Genomic DNA, 24698 nt, shown 5'->3' on the forward strand with positions numbered 1-24698 from the left:
TCCCAGTATAACAGGATTCCCCCGGACATCTCCCAGTATAACAGGATTCCCCAGACAACTCCCAGTATAACAGGAATCCCTGGACATCTCCCAGTATAACAGGATTCACCGGACATTTCCCATTATAACAGGATTCCCTGACATCTCCCAGTATAACAGAATTCCCCCAGACATCTCCCAGTATAACAGGATTCCCCAGACATCTCCTAGTATAACAGGATTCCCCGGACATCTCCCAGTATAACAGGATTCCCCCAGATATCTCCCAGTATAACAGGATTCCCCCGGACATCTCCCAGTATAACAGGATTCCCCCGGACATTTCCCAGTATAACAGGATTCCCAGACATCTCCCAGTATAACAGGATTCGCAGACATCTCCCAGTATAACAGGATTCCCCAGACATCACCCATTATAACAGGATTTCCGGACATCTCCCAGTATAACAGGATTTCCGGACATATCCCAGTATACCAGGATTCCCAGACATATCCCAGTATAACAGGACTCCCAAACATTTCCCAGTATAACAGGATTTCCGGACATCTCCCAGTATAACAGGATTCCCGGACATCTCCCAGTATAAGAGGATTTTTGGACATCTCCCAGTATAACAGGATTCCCCCGGACATCTCCCAGTATAACAGGATTCCCGGACATCTCCCAGTATAACAGGATTCCCCAGACATCTCCCAGTATAACAGGAATCCCCGGACATCTCCCAGTATAACAGGATTCACCGGACATCTCCCATTATAACAGGATTCCCAGACATCTCCCAGTATAACAGGATTCCCAGACATCTCCCAGTATAAGAGGATTCCCGGACATCTCCCAGTATAAGAGGATTCCCAGACATCTCCCAGTATAAGAGGATTCCCGGACATCTCCCAGTATAAGAGGATTCCCGGACATCTCCCAGTATAAGAGGATTCCCAGACATCTCCCAGTATAACAGGACTCCCCCGGACATATCCCAGTATAACAGGATTCCCCCAGACATCTCCCAGTATAACAGGATTCCCGGACATCTCCCAGTATAAGAGGATTTTCGGACATCTCCCAGTATAACAGGATTCCCCCGGACATCTCCCAGTATAACAGGATTCCCCCGGACATCTCCCAGTATAACAGGATTCCCCAGACAACTCCCAGTATAACAGGAATCCCCGGACATCTCCCAGTATAACAGGATTCACCGGACATCTCCCATTATAACAGGATTCCCAGACATCTCCCAGTATAACAGGATTCCCAGACATCTCCCAGTATAACAGAATTCCCCAGACATCTCCCATTATAACAGGATTTCCGGACATCTCCCAGTATAACAGGATTTCCGGACATATCCCAGTATAACAGGATTCCCAGACATATCCCAGTATAACAGGACTCCCAAACATTTCCCAGTATAACAGGATTTCCGGACATATCCCAGTATAACAGGATTCCCCCAGACATCTCCCAGTATAACAGGATTCCCGGACATCTCCCAGTATAAGAGGATTTTTGGACATCTCCCAGTATAACAGGATTCCCCCGGACATCTCCCAGTATAACAGGATTCCCGGACATCTCCCAGTATAACAGAATTCCCCAGACATCTCCCAGTATAACAGGAATCCCCGGACATCTCCCAGTATAACAGGATTCACCGGACATCTCCCATTATAACAGGATTCCCAGACATCTCCCAGTATAACAGGATTCCCAGATATCTCCCAGTATAATAGGAATCCCCGGACATCTCCCATTATAACAGGATTCCCGGACATCTCCTAGTATAACAGGATTCCCGGACATCTCCCAGTATAACAGAATTCCCCAGACATCTCCCAGTATAACAGAATTCCCCAGACATCTCCCAGTATAAAAGGATTCCCCTGACATCTCCCGGTATAACAGGATTCCCCAGACATCTCCCAGTATAAGAGGATTCCCGGACATCTCCCAGTATAAGAGGATTCCCAGACATCTCTCAGTATAAGAGGATTCCCAGACATCTCTCAGTATAAGAGGATTCCCAGACATCTCTCAGTATAAGAGGATTCCCAGACATCTCCCAGTATAACAGGATTCACAGACATCTCCCAGTATAACAGGATTCCCAGACATCTCCCAGTATAACAGGATTCCCGGACATCTCCCAGTATAAGAGGATTTTCGGACATCTCCCAGTATAACAGGATTCCCAGACATCTCCCAGTATAACAGGATTCCCCCGGACATCTCCCAGTATAACAGGATTCCCCAGACAACTCCCAGTATAACAGGAATCCCCGGACATCTCCCAGTTTAACAGGATTCACCGGACATCTCCCATTATAACAGGATTCCCAGACATCTCCCAGTATAACAGGATTCCCAGACATCTCCCAGTATAACAGGATTCCCAGACATCTCCCAGTATAACAGGATTCCCAGACATCTCCCAGTATAATAGGAATCCCCGGACATCTACCATTATAACAGGATTCCCGGACATCTCCCAGTATAACAGGAATCCCCGGACATCTCCCAGTATAACAGGATTCACCGGACATCTCCCAGTATAACAGAATTTCCGGACATATCCCAGTATAACAGTATACCCCCGGACATCTCCCAGTATGAGAGGATTCCCAGACATCTTCCAGTATAACAGGATTCCCCCGACATCTCCCAGTATAACAGGATTCCCCAGACATCTCCCAGTATAACAGGATTCCCAGACATCTCCCAGTATAACAGGATTCCCCCGGACATCTCCCAGTATAACAGGATTACCCCGGACATCTCCCAGTATAACAGGATTTCCGGACATATCCCAGTATAACAGTATTCCCGGACATTTCCCTGTATAACAGGATTCCCCCGGACATCTCCCAGTATAACAGGATTCCCAGACATCTCCCAGTATAACAGGATTCCCCCGGACATCTCCCAGTATAAAAGGATTCCCAGACATCTCCCAGTATAACAGGATTCCCACACATCTCCCAGTATAATAGGATTTCCGGACATCTCCCATTATAACAGGATTTCCGGACATCTCCCATTATAACAGGACTCCCGGACATCTCCCAGTATAATAGGATTCACAGACATCTCCCATTATAACAGGACTCCCGGACATCTCCCATTATAACAGGACTCCCGGACATCTCCCATTATAACAGGACTCCCGGACATCTCCCATTATAACAGGACTCCCGGACATCTCCCATTATAACAGGACTCCCAGACATCTCCCAGTATAATAGGATTCCCAGATATCTCCCAGTATAATAGGATTCCCAGACATCTCCCAGTATAACAGGATTCCCAGACATCTCCCAGTATAACAGGATTCCCCCGGACATCTCCCAGTATAAAAGGATTCCCAGACATCTCCCAGTATAACAGGATTCCCACACATCTCCCAGTATAATAGGATTCCCGGACATCTCCCATTATAACAGGACTCCCGGACATCTCCCAGTATAATAGGATTCACAGACATCTCCCATTATAACAGGACTCCCGGACATCTCCCATTATAACAGGACTCCCGGACATCTCCCATTATAACAGGACTCCCAGACATCTCCCAGTATAATAGAATTCCCAGATATCTCCCAGTATAATAGGATTCCCAGACATCTCCCAGTATAACAGGATTCCCATATATCTCCCAGTATAAGAGGATTTTCGGACATCTGCCAGTATAACAGGACTCCCCCGGACATCTCCCAGTAAAACAGGATTACCCCGGACATCTCCCAGTATAACAGGATTTCCGGACATATCCCAGTATAACAGGATTCCCAGACATATCCCAGTATAACAGGACTCCCAAACATTTCCCAGTATAACAGGATTTCCGGACATATCCCAGTATAACAGGATTCCCCCAGACATCTCCCAGTATAACAGGATTTTTGGACATCTCCCAGTATAACAGGATTCCCCCGGACATCTCCCAGTATAACAGGATTCCCGGACATCTCCCAGTATAACAGAATTCCCCAGACATCTCCCAGTATAACAGGATTCCCCCGGACATCTCCCATTATAACAGGACTCCCGGACATCTCCCAGTATAACAGGATTCCCAGACATCTCCCAGTATAACAGGACTCCCAGACATCTCCCAGTATAACAGGATTCCCAGACATCTCCCAGTATAACAGGATTCCCAGACATCTCCCAGTATAACAGAACTCCCAGACATCTCACATTATAACAGGATTCCCGGACATCTCCCAGTATAACAGGATTCTCGGACATCTCCCAGTATAACAGGATTCCCGGACATCTCCCAGTATAACAGAATTCTCGGACATCTCCCAGTATAACAGGATTCCCGGACATCTCCCAGTATAACAGGATTCCCGGACATCTCCCAGTATAACAGGATTCCCCCAGACATCTCCCAGTATAACAGGATTCCCAGACATCTCCCAGTATAACAGGAATACCCCGGACATCTCCCAGTATAACAGGATTCCCAGACATCTCCCAGTATAACAGGATTCCCCCAGACATCTCCCAGTATAACAGGATTCCCCCAGACATCTCCCAGTATGACAGGATTCCCAGACATCTCCCAGTATAACAGGATTCCCCAGAAATCTCCCAGTATAACAGGATTCCCCAGACATCTCCCAGTATAACAGGATTCCCAGACATCTCCCAGTATAACAGGATTCCCCAGAAATCTCCCAGTATAACAGGATTCCCAGACATCTCCCAGTATAACAGGATTCCCAGACATCTCCTAGTATAACAGGATTCCCCCAGACATCTCCCAGTATAACAGGATTCCCCCAGACATCTCCCAGTATAACAGGATTCCCCCAGACATCTCCCAGTATAACAGGATTCCCCCAGACATCTCCCAGTATAAAAGGATTCCCAGACATCTCCCAGTATAACAGGATTCCCAGACATCTCCCAGTATAACAGGATTCCCAGACATCTCCCAGTATAATAGGAATCCCCGGACATCTACCATTATAACAGGATTCCCGGACATCTCCCAGTATAACAGGAATCCCCGGACATCTCCCAGTATAACAGGATTCACCGGACATCTCCCAGTATAACAGGATTCCCAGACATCTCCCAGTATAACAGAATTTCCGGACATATCCCAGTATAACAGTATTCCCCCGGACATCTCCCAGTATGAGAGGATTCCCAGACATCTTCCAGTATAACAGGACTCCCCCGGACATCTCCCAGTATAACAGGATTACCCCGGACATCTCCCAGTATAACAGGATTCCCGGACATCTCCCAGTATAACAGGATTCCCCCGGACATCTCCCAGTATAACAGGATTCCCAGACATCTCCCAGTATAACAGGATTCCCCCGGACATCTCCCAGTATAAAAGGATTCCCAGACATCTCCCAGTGTAATAGGATTCCCGGACATCTCCCTTTATAACAGGACTCTCGGACATCTCCCAGTATAATAGGATTCCCAGACATCTCCCATTATAACAGGACTCCCGGACATCTCCCATTATAACAGGACTCCCAGACATCTCCCAGTATAATAGGATTCCCAGACATCTCCCAGTATAACAGGATTCCCATATATCTCCCAGTATAATAGGATTCCCAGACATCTCCCAGTATAACAGAATTCCCGGACATCTCCCAGTATAATAGGATTCCCAGACATCTCCCAGTATAACAGGATTCCCATATATCTCCCAGTATAATAGGATTCCCAGACATCTCCCAGTATAACAGGATTCCCGGACATCTCCCAGTATAACAGGATTCCCAGACATCTCCCATTATAACAGGACTCTCGGACATCTCCCAGTATAACAGGATTCCCAGACATCTCCCAGTATAACAGGATTCCCAGACATCTCCCATTATAACAGGAATACCCCGGACATCTCCCAGTATAACAGGATTCCCAGACATCTCCCAGTATAACAGGATTCCCCCAGACATCTCCCAGTATGACAGGATTCCCAGACATCTCCCAGTATAACAGGATTCCCCAGAAATCTCCCAGTATAACAGGATTCCCCAGACATATCCCAGTATAACAGGATTCCCCAGACATCTCCCAGTATAACAGGATTCCCAGACATCTCCCAGTATAACAGGATTCCCGGACATCTCCCAGTATAACAGGATTCCCCCAGACATCTCCCAGTATAACAGGATTCCCAGACATCTCCCAGTATAACAGGAATACCCCGGACATCTCCCAGTATAACAGGATTCCCAGACATCTCCCAGTATAACAGGATTCCCCCAGACATCTCCCAGTATGACAGGATTCCCAGACATCTCCCAGTATAACAGGATTCCCCAGAAATCTCCCAGTATAACAGGATTCCCCAGACATCTCCCAGTATAGCAGGATTCCCAGACATCTCCCAGTATAACAGGATTCCCCAGAAATCTCCCAGTATAACAGGATTCCCAGACATCTCCCAGTATAACAGGATTCCCAGACATCTCCTAGTATAACAGGATTCCCCCAGACATCTCCCAGTATAACAGGATTCCCCCAGACATCTCCCAGTATAACAGGATTCCCAGACATCTCCCACTATAACAGGATTCCCCAGAAATCTCCCAGTATAACAGGATTCCCGGACATCTTTTAGTATAACAGGATTCCCAGACATCTCCCAGTATAACAGGACTCCCGGACATCTTTCAGTACACCTAGCACTTTATATTATGTTAGTCTTTATACCTCTCTGTAATGAGATAACAGGACTTTAATTCATTATTATTAAACGGACATTGTTATTATAAATGAATGTCCAGGGTGAATAGCACATTTATAAAGGGTGAGTATGATCTTGCAGCATTTATTTGGTCCTTATTCTGTAACCCTCTCTGAATATCCAGGGGGGACATCTGCCAGAGGGTGCGACACCAATCACTGCAATCCGCAATCACCGGCCAAAGGCTCCAGTACACTCAGGTGAGAATGTATCACCCTGAGGACGGGATTTAATAGAGTGCGAGTTTCCCAGGCCATGACTTGTACATGGTTGCCCCTTTAAAAAAAACATCCGAGTTTAGCCGGCATCCCGCATGTCCAGCAATCTCGGACTCTATTACATCCCGCCCCAGGTGTATGTTTTTTGACCCACTCAGTGCTCACTATATTCATTTTCCTCTTGATTTGGTAAAACACGTCTTCAGACTACTAGTTTGAGAAGCACTGACCTCCTTTCCCCCATCTGATCCTGCTAACTTCTATGAACTTCTTGGATGAATTACAAAGCTTCGAGCTGCAACCTCTGTTGGACCATTTCATTGGCTGAAGTTATCATTTCTTCTCATTGATGTGGCGGCTGGCTTATTTATTTGCACGTGTGTGTAACCGAGTCTTCTGCATTGTATTATCATGGAGAGTGCAGAGCTTATTACAGTGCGCTGGGGGCAAGCCTTTTCTTGGCTATAACACCTCAACTGGGTTCTAATGACTTTCCCCGAGATCTGATCATATAGCTCGGGCTTTAAATATCTCTTGGGGGTTTTAATGATCTCCCCAGGGCTATAAACACCTCAGTCGGACTACAGATGTGTCCTCATACACTTTCCATATGGCGTGGTTTCTGTTCTCTGCACTTTTTCCTCAAATTTTAATCTTAGGCCACATCTAGGGGCAGAGGTGGACGCAATGTTGGCGCAGTTAGAAGATAATCTTGGTGCTGCGCTGTGCCAGAAAGCGAGCTAGTGGCTATAAGACTGCGACTGTTGTAAAGGCTCCGGCGGCTTAGTTACAACAGACATGGTTGCTCAGAGGCCGGACGGTGTGACCAGTGCTGGGTAGACAGCGGGTGCGGCATTAGTATATATTCTCGATTCCGCTGTATACAAAGCTGCAGCAGTGACAGAATCAGGTCCTTAGAGAATAGTTACTTAGGATTAGTGTTTTAGTAGCAAAGGAATTGCTATAAAGTGGCAGAGTATACATGATACTCCTGGTGCGGGTCACTCCTATAACCTGCGTTTTGCTGCCGTGTGTACTTATTCCACAAGTTTGTTAGTTATTTCTCTTATACTGTAGAGTGAGATTCTCAGGATCAGTGTTTTAGTAGCAAAGGAATTGCTATAAAGTGGCAGATTATGACAAGCCGGGTGCGGGTCACTCCTAGGACCTGTGTTTTGCTGCCGTGTGTACTTATTCCACAAGTTTGTGACTTATTTCTCTTATACTGTAGTGTGATAGAGTCTCAGGATTAGTGTTTTGGTGCAGCTACTGTAAGTAGCACATGGGGGGCGCACTCTGATCACTAACACTGGGTACACACTAAACCATGCACTGGATGACGGCTTGATGTCTGGCTCACCTCTGTATTTAAAATGTATGCCACCACTACCTGGGTCGTCTGACTGGGCATCCAGCACGCCCGATGGGGTGATCCAGGGAACGACCCGCAAGTACACACTGAGCGGTGTGGCCGATATCTCATTCCGATCCACAACAATATATTGTCCGATTAATCACCTGGTGTGTACCCGGCTTAAGAACACTGGCAATCTGAATCATTCTAATGAGCACTGCAATTTAACATGGGGTAAAAGGTTCTGAGCATCATTTTTGGCCAGAAAAATATGGGCCCACCTACCACGGCCATGTGACCTAAGCAAGCTGGTCCCCAACATTCCTAAGGTTCTCGTCCAGGGGACATTTCTAGACCAGGGGATGTTCTGGTCCAGGGCACGTTCTAGTCCAGGACACGTTCTAGGCCAGGACACGTTCTAGGCCAGGACACGTTCTAGGCCAGGGCACGTTCTGGTCCAGGGCACGTTCTGGTCCAGGGCACGTTGGTTTATTGTTCCCAGTTGATTTATTCATGCTAGTAAGACGCACTGTGTTTCTGAGTGGCCGGGGACCTGACGCGGCGAGTGGGGCTGTTTGGCATGACTGAAGCCACAGTGTATGAGGTCACGCCTGTATCTGTTACATGCCTATCACACGTCTGTTTCTAGGAGTGCTGGACCTGCAGTGTACACTGATATAACAAACACCGGATGACAGATGAGACCAGACGCAGGTTTTCATACATATGCTTTTAATATTGTCATGTTACACTACACACACCAGTAACATTAATAAATACTGCAATGGAAATGTTAAAAAATAATATTATACATGTTTACATATGTCAACAGAAGAACACACATCCCGCTGTCAAATAAATAGTACATAAAAAAATAAAGAAATAAAAATGACATTTAATTTACTCTATCTTGTGCCACAGGTCATGTAATGCAATCAGCAAATGCGTCGCTCCACTGGGTGAGTGGGGTTACCCCACAGACCCGGGAAGGGGCGTCCAGTGTTTTGTGGCGATGCTTTGGATACGTCAATATCCTACATGAGCAATGTATACAGCAATACGTAATCTCAGGGATGGTCATAGGCGGACGCTGGGTTAATAGCAAAGACACCTGGTGTATACTGGCCGGCCAAAATATTTACACCCGCATTCATGGCGGCATAAACGAACCGCGCAGAGGGAGAAGCCATATAGTGGCTGCAGGTGCGAGCCGTCCTGTCCGGGCTGCGGCCAATGATACATTTGCTATGGCGTTACAAGCTGGAAGAGAATAAGACGCAGTCTCCAGCTGTGACCCCCTCCTGTGTGATACAGTGTAACATCTTGTAAGAATATAACAACATACAATATACAGATCCTTACTGGTTTCTAGAACGTGTTATTGTAAAATGAGAAGGAAGCGATAATATCCCAGTAGAGTAACGAGCCAGCGTGACAATCACAATAAGGAATATAATATTTATACAAGGGCGACTCTGAGGCTGGATAACTATGCAGATAATCCCTTGTGGAGATATAAGGTCGATGTGCATGTAAGAAGAATGGACTGATTCCAGTGTAGACCCGTCACTGACCTGCAGAGGGCGCTGTAACTACCTCACGTCAGACTCCGCCGGTTAGCGGGCTCATAAGTGACCATGTAAATAAACCAGTTAGTACAGTATTACCTTTATGTATATGTTCTACAGATAACAGATTACACAAGGAACCGGAAACAGCTTCTATAGTGTTTGGCAATAGAAGGTCTGATCTGCTAGCCATGCTGGGACTTGTAGTTTCACAGCAGATGGAGAGAGAGCTACAGGCTGCCCGTGGGTACGCAACACAGGGCTTCCCAATCATGCCAAGTCTCATCCTGTCTCTGTGCCCGATTCAGGGATGTGCGCAAATCAGTACGCATCGGGCGTGTGCGAAAACAGGCGCATGTCGCAGCCACCGGGATTTGTACTGAGTCGTCCAACGCCACTCGCGTACAGAAAAGCAACTGCTGGACGCACAGCGGTGAGACATGGACCTGCAGAGTAACCTGTAGACGTGCAGCATGGCCGCCAGAAGAGGCAAACGTTCCACTGCGTATTAAATCTACAGTGCGTCCATCTCTGGATCAGGCCCTCAGTCTGTGCGAGGTCTGGGATCACTACAATATGGCTGCAATCACTCATCTATACAGGTGCCGCACGGTGCGGAGACTCAGCGCGCACGACATCTGTATGATAACACGAGAGTTAGTTACGGAATGGTGAGGTCAGCGCTGAGATTTGGTGCGGTGGCGTGGTGGTGGTGGGGGGGTTGTGCATTTTCAGCCTATATAACTCTCTTTAGTTTCTCTGCCACCTCCGGGATTCGGTTGCCCCGGCACGTAGCGGATCTGCGTTATACAGAGAAACACATTTATGTGCATTGCAGCTAATGTGCTAAGAACATTCAGGCATACAAAGGTACCGCACTTTATAAAAAAGCCCCAACACCCCCTTGTGGATCCTGATGTCTCACAGGGGCCAGGAAGTAGCGCAGACGTTAAAACACAGAAGCGGACAAATAGGCGCAAATAAAAGAGAATGGCGGCTCCTCATGTTTTGTAGTTTATAAATAATCTGAACTGGAAGCATCAGATCTTCCCAATGAGACCTCGGGCGGGGGGTAAGGAATGGGAATGAGAGCTCGGGTAGGGGTAAGTATTGGGAATGAGAGCTCGGGTAGGGGTAAGGTATGGGAATGAGAGCTCGGGTGGGGGTAAGTATTGGGAATGAGAGCTCGGGTGGGGGTAAGGAATGGGAATGAGAGCTCGGGTGGGGGTAAGGAATGGGAATGAGAGCTCGGGTGGGGGTAAGGATTGGGAATGAGAGCTCGGGTGGGGGTAAGTATTGGGAATGAGAGCTTGGGTGGGGGTAAGGAATGGGAACGAGAGCTCGGGTAGGGGTAAGGAATGGGAATGAGAGCTCGGGTGGGGGTAAGGAATGGGAATGAGAGCTCGGGTGGGGGTAAGTATTGGGAATGAGAGCTCGGGTGGGGGTAAGGAATGGGAATGAGAGCTTGGGTGGGGGTAAGGATTGGGAATGAGAGCTCGGGTGGGGGTAAGGAATGGGAATGAGAGCTCGGGTGGGGGTAAGGAATGGGAATGAGAGCTCGGGTGGGGGTAAGGAATGGGAATGAGAGCTCGGGTGGGGGTAAGTATTGGGAATGAGAGCTTGGGTGGGGGTAAGGAATGGGAACAAGAGCTCGGGTGGGGGTAAGGAATGGGAATGAGAGCTCGGGTGGGGGTAAGTATTGGGAATGAGAGCTTGGGTGGGGGTAAGGAATGGGAACGAGAGCTCGGGTAGGGGTAAGGAATGGGAACAAGAGCTTGGGTGGGGGTAAGGAATGCGAACAAGAGCTCGGGTGGGGGTAAGTATTGGGAATGAGAGCTCGGGTAGGGGTAAGGTATGGGAATGAGAGCTCGGGTAGGGGTAAGGAATGGGAACGAGAGCTCGGGTGGGGGTAAGTATTGGGAATGAGAGCTTGGGTGGGGGTAAGGAATGGGAACGAGAGCTCGGGTGGGGTTAAGTATTGGGAATGAGAGCTTGGGTGGGGGTAAGGAATGCGAACAAGAGCTCGGGTGGGGGTAAGTATTGGGAATGAGAGCTCGGGTGGGGGTAAGTATTGGGAATGAGAGCTCGGGTAGGGGTAAGGAATGGGAATGAGAGCTCGGGTAGGGGTAAGGAATGGGAATGAGAGCTCGGGTAGGGGTAAGGAATGGGAACGAGAGCTTGGGTGGGGGTAAGGAATGGGAATGAGAGCTTGGGTGGGGGTAAGGAATGGGAACAAGAGCTCGGGTAGGGGTAAGTATTGGGAATGAGAGCTCGGGTAGGGGTAAGGTATGGGAATGAGAGCTGAGGGGGTAAGGTATGGGAATGAGAGCTCGGGTAGGGGTAAGGTATGGGAATGAGAGCTGAGGGGGTAAGGTATGGGAATGAGAGCTCGGGTGGGGGTAAGGAATGGGAATGAGAGCTCGGGTAGGGGTAAGGTATGGGAATGAGAGCTCGGGTGGGGGTAAGAAATGGGAACGAGAGCTCGGGTAGGGGGAAGGTATGGGAATGAGAGCTCAGGAGGGGGTAAGAATGGGAATGAGAGCTCGGGCAGGGGTAACGAATGGGCATGGGACCATGGTGTGAGGCAGGAGATTTACTCCTACATCTGAAAACAACTCTTAAATGACTGATGTACAAGTGTAACCCGCTCCGACAGCTGAATTCTATAAGTAATGACACTACCAATGAGATCCTCACATCCAGACAACAGAGTTTTACGCCTCTGGACTCCCGGGAAATGGACCGGCTTTCATTAGGTAAACCACATTGGGAGATTTATTAAAATCCTATGTATAGAAGAAACAAAGAAGACGACGTGGCTTATATCCCAGCAGCCATATGCTGAGAGTGACAGGAGTAATGTCTCCCCTGTCTGACACTCATCCTGATCCTACCACCATGACATCAGAACCGGATATGGTCTCTTTGCTGTCTCATTACCAGAGATTCCCTCCCAGGGACACCTGGAACGGCAGGATTGTAGCACGAGACTCTGACTCACTGATGGATAAAAAGAAGGCGCCTCTGTATATGACACTAACACTACGCCATGCAAACCCCAAAATCAATCCAGCCAATTTATGACTGACTGGACTTTCCCTGTATTCCAAGACTCCAGTCACTGGAACAACTTCCATCTAATTATCACATTAAAGATGAACATCCTGTGAAATATGGCACTGTGCAGCATGAACCTATAACAACAATCTACCTACGGTTAGCGTTCCCCCGTCTCGGGGCTCACAGATACATAGCAGGCTACCGTATGCACTACTCAGACTAACCTGCAATCCGAGAGCAGCGAATGTGCAAAACTCTGATACGGATTATTAATAAATAATAATAACAACTAACACCCGACAAGTGCAAACCCAGGACATCACACACACCCCTGCGACACGTTATGTTGTGACCAGTGTTCACTTCAATGTGCGATCCTGCAACACAACTATATAACACAAATATATATATATATTCCACAATTCACCGCCGGACATGTATACTTGTATCCCCTACGTAAGAAAGATCCCCTTAGCAGCTATATACATTCCATAGGGGAAAATAATTGTATACATGGTCAATAACTCACGGTATTCAGAATTACGTCACATAATGTCACCTATTTGTTTCTGTGCCAACCACGTTATAATGAGCTATTTATCAATAAATATATCAAAACTCTTCTCCGTTCCGTCCAATAACGGCTACTCCCTAACCCGGACCCTGTGTGTGTAGTCACTGGCTATTGGAAGGACGGCTCTGCCCCCATACATCTGGCTAGAGGAAGCCGCTGAAGCTCTCAGGGTGGATTTGGCGGCCTGCGAGATTGCGCAGGGACTGACATCTGCGAATGCACACCGTCACATCCACTGCCGCAAGAAATGCCGCAAAGGAATAGTTGGGGGTAATGTACTCCAGTAGAAAAGGACGCAGCGTCACCCCCTGGTGGCAGCTCTAGGACATGCAGTAAGAGGGAGCTGTTCTCCTTCCTTAGTGCTGAATCTTCCGCCTCATGTGCAAAGAGCTACACTGTGATACAGGTGGAGCCCTGCTCATCTATCCCTTTAATAGGAGTAATTAAGCCAGGGCAGTCGGACTTATTCCCCTCCTGTAATGACTTAACCCTCTGCCGTATTGTTTTCTCTGTATTGTATTGCAGCTGAGAACAATAGATGAAACACTTATGCTAATAAACCTTGGCGCAGCAGAGAGGCCAAGATGAGCATGGCTCCATCTGTATATTATCACCAGCCCAGATGTCCCCTGGAAATTACAGACTGACAAAATCACTATTTCCTTATGGAATGAGAATCACCACCCATAATGCCACACTGCAGGTTACGCTACCTGGGAACTGCACGCTAGCAGTGGAAATTATGGCCATACATTGAATACTTTGTAAAAGGAAACAGAGCTAAACTACAATGAAAGTGACACTGTCCGCACTGTACAGAGTCCGGTCCTGAGGCTTCTACCTAGTATGTTGTACAGTGAGAGCTTTTAGTCACCGACTAACCCTCCCGGAGATTGGCAGCAGCGACACCTGCAGGTTATAAAAGTGTAAGGACCAGAGGGCGGTAAATATCACAAGGTTATTCATGACGCACAGGACCACTGCGCAGTGCGGGCGATACATCGTCTGTTTGCTGATGAGCGGCAGGATTTCCGCCAAGCCGTGGAGGTTCTAAGAGGGTAGGGATGGGCGGCGTGAAAACAACCGGAAACAGGATTTCATTTGGTGGAACAGGATGATTGTAACGCAACAGAGGGGTGGACCGGAAGCATCTATATGGAGGGGGGAACGCAGAATTTCACCCGTCAGTAGCAGATGTGCAGCCAGGGGTCAGATCTGGTGCAGTAACCGGGCCCGTCCTGCGGTGTAATGTCGCACTTACGGTGAGTTAGAAAGAGAACTGAGGTGGTGATCTGACAGACAGGGGTGGGCGGCTTGCAAAGCGCTCAGCGGTTGGGCCTGCACTATCTGTTAGTACATACTGTACATGGAGGCAAATCCCAGGTATAAACTAAAGGGAAATAGGGGCAGATGTTCTCCGTGTCTTTGTCCACAGTCCCTGAGTGCGATATAACTCAGCGTGCAATAACCATCACCTATGTACGTACGACATGACAGCGGCCATTGTGTAGACACAACATACGGTCTTGGGGGCATATTACATACTATACCTATTGATCCTTACAGGACTCGGTCTGTTCATGAGCCCCACCTACATGGGGCCGTCCTGTCCTGTGAGGAAGCTACACGGGACTGTATCACATGGGAGCTGGGTGTGTAATTACAGGATACGCATTATTACCCATCGTCACAGCAGCCGCACTTAGCTGTATACACCGGTAACGCATTCAGCGCGCAAACCCTACGTTCCTCAGAGAGCCTAGAGAGGAGCCGTCTCCCTTCCACCCTGGGACCCTCTCTCCCAGCAATGGGGTGGGTGCTTCATACTGTACCGCATGAGGACGAGTGATGCATGGGACAGCGGAGGGGGACGATGACCGACAGAGTACCTGGCATTTTCCCCTCAGACAGGGTAGACGAATGGGGGGCGCCGTCTCTATTAAATATGGAAATAAAACACGGAGACAGAAGAAACCGAATAAGGAATGGATTATGGGGGGGGGCTAAACCGTGTATTCCCCATCGCTACAGACGCACATTACACGTGGTGTACCAGCCTGAACATCATACACACTGGGTGGACTGTGGCTTATCAGGAGGTAATGTGACCACTTGTGGGAGGTGACAACATCATCACCACATCTGAGGGTTCCACACAATGGCCCAAATGTATGAAGCCTTAACAAGACATAAAGTGGAGACGGATAAAGAGAAATAACTGACCAGCCAATCAGCTCCTCACAGGCTGTTTGAAAAATGACAGCGAAGAGCTGATTGGCTGGTACTTTATCTCTCTTTCTCCGTCTCCACTTTATCTCTTGTTAAGGCATATAATATTTGGGCCATAATGTCCAGAGTGATGTAACATGGATGCATTTGCCACTACAGCGGATGGCGCACAATAGATCAGTAATTATGTAGCGTGACGCGGCCGAGGCGGGGCTCGGCGCTCTTACACAGAACATGGAGGGTGAGACACATACAGATCCTCTTCCTCGTCTAATGCTACATGATATTGCTAAACACGTGTTCCTCTTCTGGCACATGGAGGAAACCCAGGCAGGTTACCATGATTCTACCCTGACATCTACAGGAAAGCAGCATCACGTCCTGGGACCTACAGACACGAGACGTCTCCACCCGCCGCTACACCTCTCTGTCTCGGCTAGACTGTCTGGAGAGCGATCGGTGTATTCTCCAGCGATTATTGATTGGCAGCTCTGGTGACAAGGGATAGGCCTTGTGTCACTGTTCCGATGGCGTCACAGCAGGAATCAGATAAAATAATGGACTTTTTGGTTTCTCCTGGCCCCATGAACACAAATAGGTGCGTGTCCTACCATAGGAGGAAGCAATGGCTGTTAGGTTTACAGTTATCGTGGAATACACAAACAGGTGGCCCTCCCTCATTACTGGATATGGCAGGCGGTGGAGGAGGTTGCTTGGCAACACATGCAGGTGGGGTTGACAGATTTTGGGGGTATAAGATCCAGATCTTCGTCGTCTGGGATCTCGTCTAACCGGTAGCCGTCCTTCAGCAGCTGGATGTTCAGGTCCTGGTTGATCTGCTGTAGATGACAGGAAATATAGTCAGAGTGACAATAATGAGCGCAAATTACACAGACGGCGTCAGCGGGGTAACTGCACAGCGCAAACCAGCCCAGCCACAGGACCAGCCAATCACGTGCTGCCGCCAACCGGTGCATCACCGACTGCGTTTCCTTTTCCCAGTGATCTCAGGAAGGACAATACCAGGTAACGACAATACAGACCCCACTGTCTGATAACAGACACAGATCCTGCAGTGTAAAGACCCTCAGACGGTGCGGCCCTGCAGCCTACACAGACCACCACTAACTCCAGCTACAAGGACCGGCTGCGCAGATACATCATTGCGTCTTACGCAATAGATACATACGGGCTGCAGCGACGTGGGCCAATGGTTTCATGCTTTTCCTGTATTACATGTTATAGGAGAACCCTCTGGCAACTTTAATGGCCATCAGGAATAACTATGTAAGTGCGCAGCCCAATAACTGGGAGATGCTTTATATTACACCTAAGATGGAGACGACTATGTCTTCTGTATGTTATGTGTGTACCCTGTATATGTGCACCCCGTATGTTCTATGTGCATCCTGTATGTTATATGTGCATCCTGTATGTTATATGTGCACCCCGTACATTCTATCTGCATCCTGTATGTTCTATGTGCATCCTGTATGTTATATGTGCACCCCGTACGTTCTATGTGCATCTTTTATGTTCTATGTGCACCCCGTACGTTCTATGTGCATCCTGTATGTTATATGTGCATCCCGTACTTCCTATGTGCACCCCGTAAGTTATATGTGCACCCCGTAAGTTATATACATCCTGTATGTTATATGTGCACCCCGTACGTTTTATGTGCATCCCGTACGTTCTACGTGCATCCTGTATGTTATATGTGCATCATGTATGTTATATGTGCACCCCGTACGTTCTATGTGCATCCTGTATGTTCTATGTGCATCCCGTACATTATATGTGCACCACGTACGTTCTATGTGCACTCCGTACGTTCTATGTGCACCCCGTACGTTCTATGTGCATCCTGTATGTTATATGTGCATCCTGTATGTTATATGTGCACCCCGTACGTTCTATGTGCATCCTGTATGTTGTAGGAGAATCCTGTATGTGATATGTGCATCCTGTATGTTATATGTGCACCCCGTATGTTCTATGTGCATTCTGTATGTTATATGTGCTCCCCGTACATTATATGTGCACCCCGTAAGTTATATGTGCACCCCGTAAGTTATATGTACATCCTGTATGTTATATGTACACCCCGTACGTTCTATGTGCATCCTGTATGTTATATGTGCACCCCGTACGTTCTATGTGCATCCCGTACGTTCTATGTGCATCCCGTATGTTATATGTGCATCCTGTACGTTCTATGTGCACCCCGTACGTTCTATGTGCATCCTGTATGTTATATGTGCATCCTGTATGTTATATGTGCATCCCGTACGTTCTATGTGCATCCTGTATGTTATATGTGCACCCCGTACGTTCTATGTGCATCCCGTATATGTTATATGTGCATCCTGTATGTTATATGTGCATCCTGTATGTTATATGTGCATCCAGTATGGTATATGTGCATCCCGTACGTTCTATGTGCATCCTGTACGTTCTATGTGCACCCTGTATGTTATATGCGCACCCCGTACATTCTATGTGTACCCCGTATGTTCTATGTGCATCCTGTATGTTATATGTGCATCCTGTATGTTATATGTGCACCCCGTACGTTCTATGTGCACCCCGTACGTTCTATGTACATCCTGTATGTTATATGTGTATCCTGTATGTTATATGTGCACCCCGTACGTTATATGTGCATCCTGTATGTTATATGTGCATCCCGTACGTTCTATGTGCATCCTGTATGTTATATGTGCACCTCGTAAGTTCTGTGTGCATCCCGTACATTCTATGTGCATCCTGTATGTTATATGTGCACCCCGTACGTTCTATGTACATCCTGTATGTTATATGTGCATCCTGTATGTTATATGTGCACCCCGTACGTTATATGTGCATCCTGTATGTTATATGTACATCCTGTATGTTATATGTGCATCCCGTACGTTCTATGTGCATCCTGTATGTTATATGTGCACCCCGTAAGTTCTGTGTGCATCCCGTACTTTCTATGAGCATCCTGTATGTTATATGTGCATCCTGTATGTTATATGTGCACCCCGTACGTTCTATGTGCATCCTGTATGTTATATGTGCATCCTGTATGTTATATGTGCATCCCGTACGTTCTATGTGCATCCTGTATGTTATATGTGCACCCCATACGTTCTATGTGCATCCCGTATGTTATATGTGCATCCTGTATGTTATATGTGCACCCCATACGTTCTATGTGCATCCTGTATGTTATATGTGCATCCTGTATGTTATATGTGCATCCCGTACGTTCTATGTGCATCCCGTACGTTCTATGTGCATCCTGTATGTTATATGTGCATCCTGTATGTTATATGTGCACCCCGTACGTTCTAGGTGCATCCCGTACGTTCTAGGTGAATCCTGTATGTTATATGAGAATCCTGTATGTGATATGTGCACCCCGTACGTTCTATGTGCTTCCCGTATGTTCTATGTGCATCCTGTATGTGATATGTGCATCCTGTATGTGATATGTGCACCCCGTACGTTCTATGTGCTTCCTGTATGTTATATGTGCATCCTGTATGTAATATGTGCATCATGTATGTTATATGTGCAACCTGTATGTTATATGTGCACCCCGTACGTTCTATGTGCATCCTGTATGTTATATGTTCACCCTGTCTGTTACATGAAGTGTGTTACTCACCTCAGCTGAGGAGTACCCTGAGGACGAGTATCTGGACATATCAAAGTCATCATCGCTTGTGGGGGGAAGAAAAGGGTGTAACCATTAGATCATATGTCACAGACATACAGAAAGACTGGCATAGATACATAGAGATAGAGATAATTACCTGTCTGTGTCCAGTGCTACAAGCGGTTTCTCATCTGGGCTTTGGTCCAGGGAGGAGTAACCTTTGTTTGGGACGACCAATCTGGAAAGTGAAGAAATAATATAATTATTGTTTTGTATTGTTGTTACTTAGAGGGGTATAAGTATTACTCTGAGGGGTAGGTATTACTATAGAAGGGTATGTGTGCTACTCAGAGGAGAATTGGTGTTATCACTCAGAGGGGTATCAGTATTATTACTCAGTGGGGTATAAATATTACTCTGAGGGGTGTAGGTAATACTGTAGAGGAGTATCTTTGTTACTCAGTGGAGTATTGGTGTTACTTAGAGGGGTATCAGTATTATTACTCAGTAGGGTATAAGTATTACTCTAATGAGTGTAGGTATTACTATAGAGGGGTATCTTTATTACTCAGAGGTGTAGTGGTGCTACTTAGAGGGGTATCAGTATCAGTATCACTCGAGTGGTGTAGATATTACTCAATGGGGTGTATGTATTATCCTAACACTCAGTAGTCTTCATAACACTCACTAGCAACCGGCAGGCTTACCAATACTCACTAGCAACCGGCAGGCTTACCAACGCTCACTAGCAACTGGCAGGCATACCAACACTCACTAGCAACTGGCAGGCTTACCAATACTCACTAGCAACCGGCAGGCTTACCAACGCTCACTAGCAACTGGCAGGCATACCAGCACTCACTAGCAACTGGCAGGCTTACCAACACTCACTAGCAACCGGCAGGCTTACCAACACTCACTAGCAACCGGCAGGCTTACCAATACTCACTAGCAACCGGCAGGCTTACCAACACTCACTAGCAACTGGCAGGCTTACCAACACTCACTAGCAACTGGCAGGCTTACCAACACTCACTAGCAACCGGCAGGCTTACCAACACTCACTAGCAACCGGCAGGCTTACCAACACTCACTAGCAACCGGCAGGCTTACCAACGCTCACTAGCAACCGGCAGGCTTACCAACGCTCACTAGCAACTGGCAGGCATACCAACACTCACTAGCAACCGGCAGGCTTTCCAACACTCACTAGCAACCGGCAGGCTTACCAACACTCACTAGCAACCGACAGGCTTACCAATACTCACTAGCAACTGGCAGGCTTACCAACACTCACTAGCAACTGGCAGGCTTACCAACACTCACTAGCAACTGGCAGGCTTACCAAAACTCACTAGCGACCGGCAGGCTTACCAACACTCACTAGCGACCGGCAGGCTTACCAACACTCACTAGCAACCGGCAGGCTTACCAATACTCACTAGCAACCGGCAGGCTTACCAACACTCACTAGCAACTGGCAGGCTTACCAACACTCACTAGCAACTGGCAGGCTTACCAACACTCACTAGCAACCGGCAGGCTTACCAACACTCACTAGCGACCGGCAGGCTTACCAACACTCACTAGCAACCGGCAGGCTTACCAACAACTGGCAGGCTTACCAACACTCACTAGCAACCGGCAGGCTTACCAACACTCACTAGCAACCGGCAGGCTTACCAACACTCACTAGCGACCGGCAGCCTTACCAACACTCACTAGCGACCGGCAGCCTTACCAACACTCACTAGCGACCGGCAGGCTTACCTACACTCACTAGCGACCGGCAGGCTTACCTACACTCACTAGCAACTGGCAGGCTTACCAACACTCACTAGCAACTGGCAGGCTTACCAACACTCACTAGCAACTGGCAGGCTTACCAACACTCACTAGCGACCGGCAGGCTTACCAACATTCACTAGCGACCGGCAGCCTTACCAACACTCACTAGCGACCGGCAGGCTTACCTACACTCACTAGCGACCGGCAGTCTTACCTACACTCACTAGCGACCGGCAGTCTTACCTACACTCACTAGCGACCTGCAGGCTTACCTACACTCACTAGCGACCGCCAGGCTTACCAACACTCACTAGCGACCGGCAGGCTTACCTACACTCACTAGCGACCGCCAGGCTTACCAACACTCACTAGCAACCGGCAGGCTTACCAACACTCACTAGCAACCGGCAGGCTTACCAACACTCACTAGCAACCGACAGGCTTACCAAAACTCACTAGCAACCGGCAGGCTTACCAACACTCACTAGGAACCGACAGGCTTACCTACACTTACTAGCAACCGGCAGGCTTACCAATACTCAATAGCAACCGGCAGGCTTACCTACACTCACTAGCAACTGGCAGGCTTACCAACACTCACTAGCAACCGGCAGGCTTACCAACACTCACTAGCAACCGGCAGGCTTACCAACACTCACTAGCAACCGGCAGGCTTACCTACACTCACTAGCAACCGGCAGGCTTACCAACACTCAATAGCAACCGACCAGCTTAGCAATACTCACTAGCAACCGGCAGGCTTACCAACGCTCACTAGCAATTGGCATGCTTACCAATACTAACCAGCAGGCTTCCTAACACTCACTAGCAACCGGCAGGCTTACCAATACTCACTAGCAACCGGCAGGCTTACCCAACACTCACAAGAAACCGGCAGGCTTACCAACGCTCACTAGCAACTGGCATGCTTACCAATACTAACCAGCAGGCTTCCTAACACTCACTAGCAACCGGCAGGGTTACCAATAGTCACTAGCAACCGGCAGGCTTCCTAACACTCAGTAGAAACCGGCAGGCATACCAATAGACACTAGCAACCGACAGTTTTCCTAACGCTCACTGGCAACTGGCAGGCTTACCAACACTCACTAGCAACCGGCAGGCTTACCAACACTCACTAGCAACTGGCAGGCTTACCAACACTCACTAGCAACCGGCAGGCTTACCAACACTCACTAGCGACCGGCAGCCTTACCAACACTCACTAGCGACCGGCAGGCTTACCTACACTCACTAGCAACCGGCAGGCTTACCAACACTCACTAGCGACCGGCAGGCTTACCAATACTCACTAGCAACCGGCAGGCTTACCAACACTCACTAGCAACCGGCAGGCTTACCAATACTCACTAGCAACCGGTAGGCTTACCAACACTCACTAGCAACCGGTAGGCTTACCAACACTCACTAGCAACTGACAGGCTTACCTACACTCACTAGCAACCGACAGGCTTACCTACACTCACTAGCAACCGGCAGGTTTACCAACACTCACTAGCAACCGGCAGGCTTACCAACACTCACTAGCAACTGGCAGGCTTACCAACACTCACTAGCAACCGGCAGGCTTACCTACACTCACTAGCAACTGGCAGGCTTACCAACACTCACTAGCAACCGGCAGGCTTACCTACACTCACTAGCAACCGGCAGGCTTACCAACACTCAATAGCAACCGACCAGCTTAGCAATACTCACTAGCAACCGGCAGGCTTACCAACGCTCACTAGCAATTGGCATGCTTACCAATACTCACTAGCAACCGGCAGGCTTACCAACACTCACTAGCAACCGGCAGGCTTACCAACACTCACTAGCAACCGGCAGGCTTACCAATACTCACTAGCAACCGGCAGGCTTACCAATACTCACTAGCAACCGGCAGGCTTACCAACACTCAATAGCAACCGGCAGGCTTACCAATACTCAATAGCAACCGGCAGGCTTACCAATACTCACTAGCAACCGGCAGGCTTACCAACACTCACTAGAAACCGGCAGGCTTACCAATGCTCACTAGCAACTGGCATGCTTACCAATACTAACCAGCAGGCTTCCTAACACTCACTAGCAACCGGCAGGGTTACCAATAGTCACTAGCAACCGGCAGGCTTCCTAACACTCAGTAGAAACCGGCAGGCATACCAATAGACACTAGCAACCGACAGTTTTCCTAACGCTCACTAGCAACCAACAGGCTTACCAATAGTCACTAACAACCGGCAGGCTTCCTAACACTCAGTAGCAACCGGCAGACTTACCAATACTCACTAGCAACCGGCAAGCTTATTAATACTCCGTAGCAACTGGCAGGCTTATTAATACTCAGTAGCAACTGTCAGGGTTACTAATACTCACTAGCAACAGGCAGGATTTCTAAAATTCACTAGCAATCGACCAGCTTACCAATACTCACTAGCAACTGGCAGGCTTCTTAACACTGAGTAGCAACCAGAAGGCTTACCAATACTCACTAGCAACTGGCAGGTTTACCAATAGTCACTAGCAACCGTCAGGCTTCTTAACACTCAGTAGCAACTGGAAGGCTTATCAATAGTCACTAGCAACCGGCAGGCTTACCAACAGTCACTAGCAACCGACAGTTTTCCTAACACTCACTAGCAACCAACAGGCTTACCAATAGTCACTAACAACCGGCAGGCTTCCTAACACTCAGTAGCAACCGGCAGGCTTACCAATACTCACTAGCAACCGGCAAGCTTATTAATACTCAGTAGCAACTGGCAGGCTTATTAATACTCAGTAGCAACAGGCAATACTCACTAGCAACAGGCAGGATTCCTAACATTCACTATCAATCGACCAGCTTACCAATACTCACTAGCAACTGGCAGGCTTCTTAACACTGAGTAGCAACCAGAAGGCTTACCAATACTCACTAGCAACTGGCAAGTTTACCAATAGTCACTAGCAACCGTCAGGCTTCTTAACACTCAGTAGCAACTGGAAGGCTTACCAACAGTCACTAGCAACCGACAGTTTTCCTAACACTCACTAGCAACCAACAGGCTTCCTAACACTCAGTAGCAACCGGCAGGCTTCCTAACACTCAGTAGCAACCGGCAGGCTTACCAATACTCACTAGCAACCGGCAAGCTTACTAATACTCAGTAGCAACTGGCAGGCTTATTAATACTCAGTAGCAACAGGCAATACTCACTAGCAACAGGCAGGATTCCTAACATTCACTATCAATCGACCAACTTACCAATACTCACTAGCAACTGGCAGGCTTCTTAACACTGAGTAGCAACCAGAAGGCTTACCAATACTCACTAGCAACTGGCAGGTTTACCAATAGTCACTAGCAACCGTCAGGCTTCTTAACACTCAGTAGCAACTGGAAGGCTTACCAACAGTCACTAGCAACCGGCAGGCTTTCTAACACTCACTAGCAACCGGCAGGCTTACCAATACCCACTAGCAACCGGCAAGCTTACCAAGACCCACTAGCAACCGGAAGGCTTCCTAACACTCACTAGTAA

The 24698-nt window shown here is 48.0% G+C and overlaps 1 protein-coding gene across 2 annotated transcripts in view; it reads right to left on the reverse strand.

The window, feature by feature from the left end:
- Positions 1 to 9018: 9018 nt before the first annotated feature.
- Positions 9019 to 24698, reverse strand: part of FAM219A (family with sequence similarity 219 member A) — a 165314-nt gene continuing 149634 nt past the window's right edge. Inside the window, exons 4-6 of one of the 2 annotated variants that reach the window (XM_063957491.1) lie at positions 19541 to 19621; positions 19393 to 19447; positions 9019 to 16570 (exon numbers count right to left, since the gene is read on the reverse strand). In XM_063957491.1, coding sequence (XP_063813561.1) covers positions 16415 to 16570; positions 19393 to 19447; positions 19541 to 19621 — 292 coding nt within the window. In that variant the 3' untranslated portion in view covers positions 9019 to 16414. Of the gene's footprint in view, positions 16574 to 19392; positions 19448 to 19540; positions 19622 to 24698 lie in introns of both variants that reach the window. The other variant, XM_063957490.1, reaches the window with a different exon arrangement.

The sequence above is a fragment of the Pseudophryne corroboree genome, chromosome 1 (assembly GCF_028390025.1).
Source record: "Pseudophryne corroboree isolate aPseCor3 chromosome 1, aPseCor3.hap2, whole genome shotgun sequence".
Lineage (NCBI taxonomy): Eukaryota > Metazoa > Chordata > Amphibia > Anura > Myobatrachidae > Pseudophryne > Pseudophryne corroboree.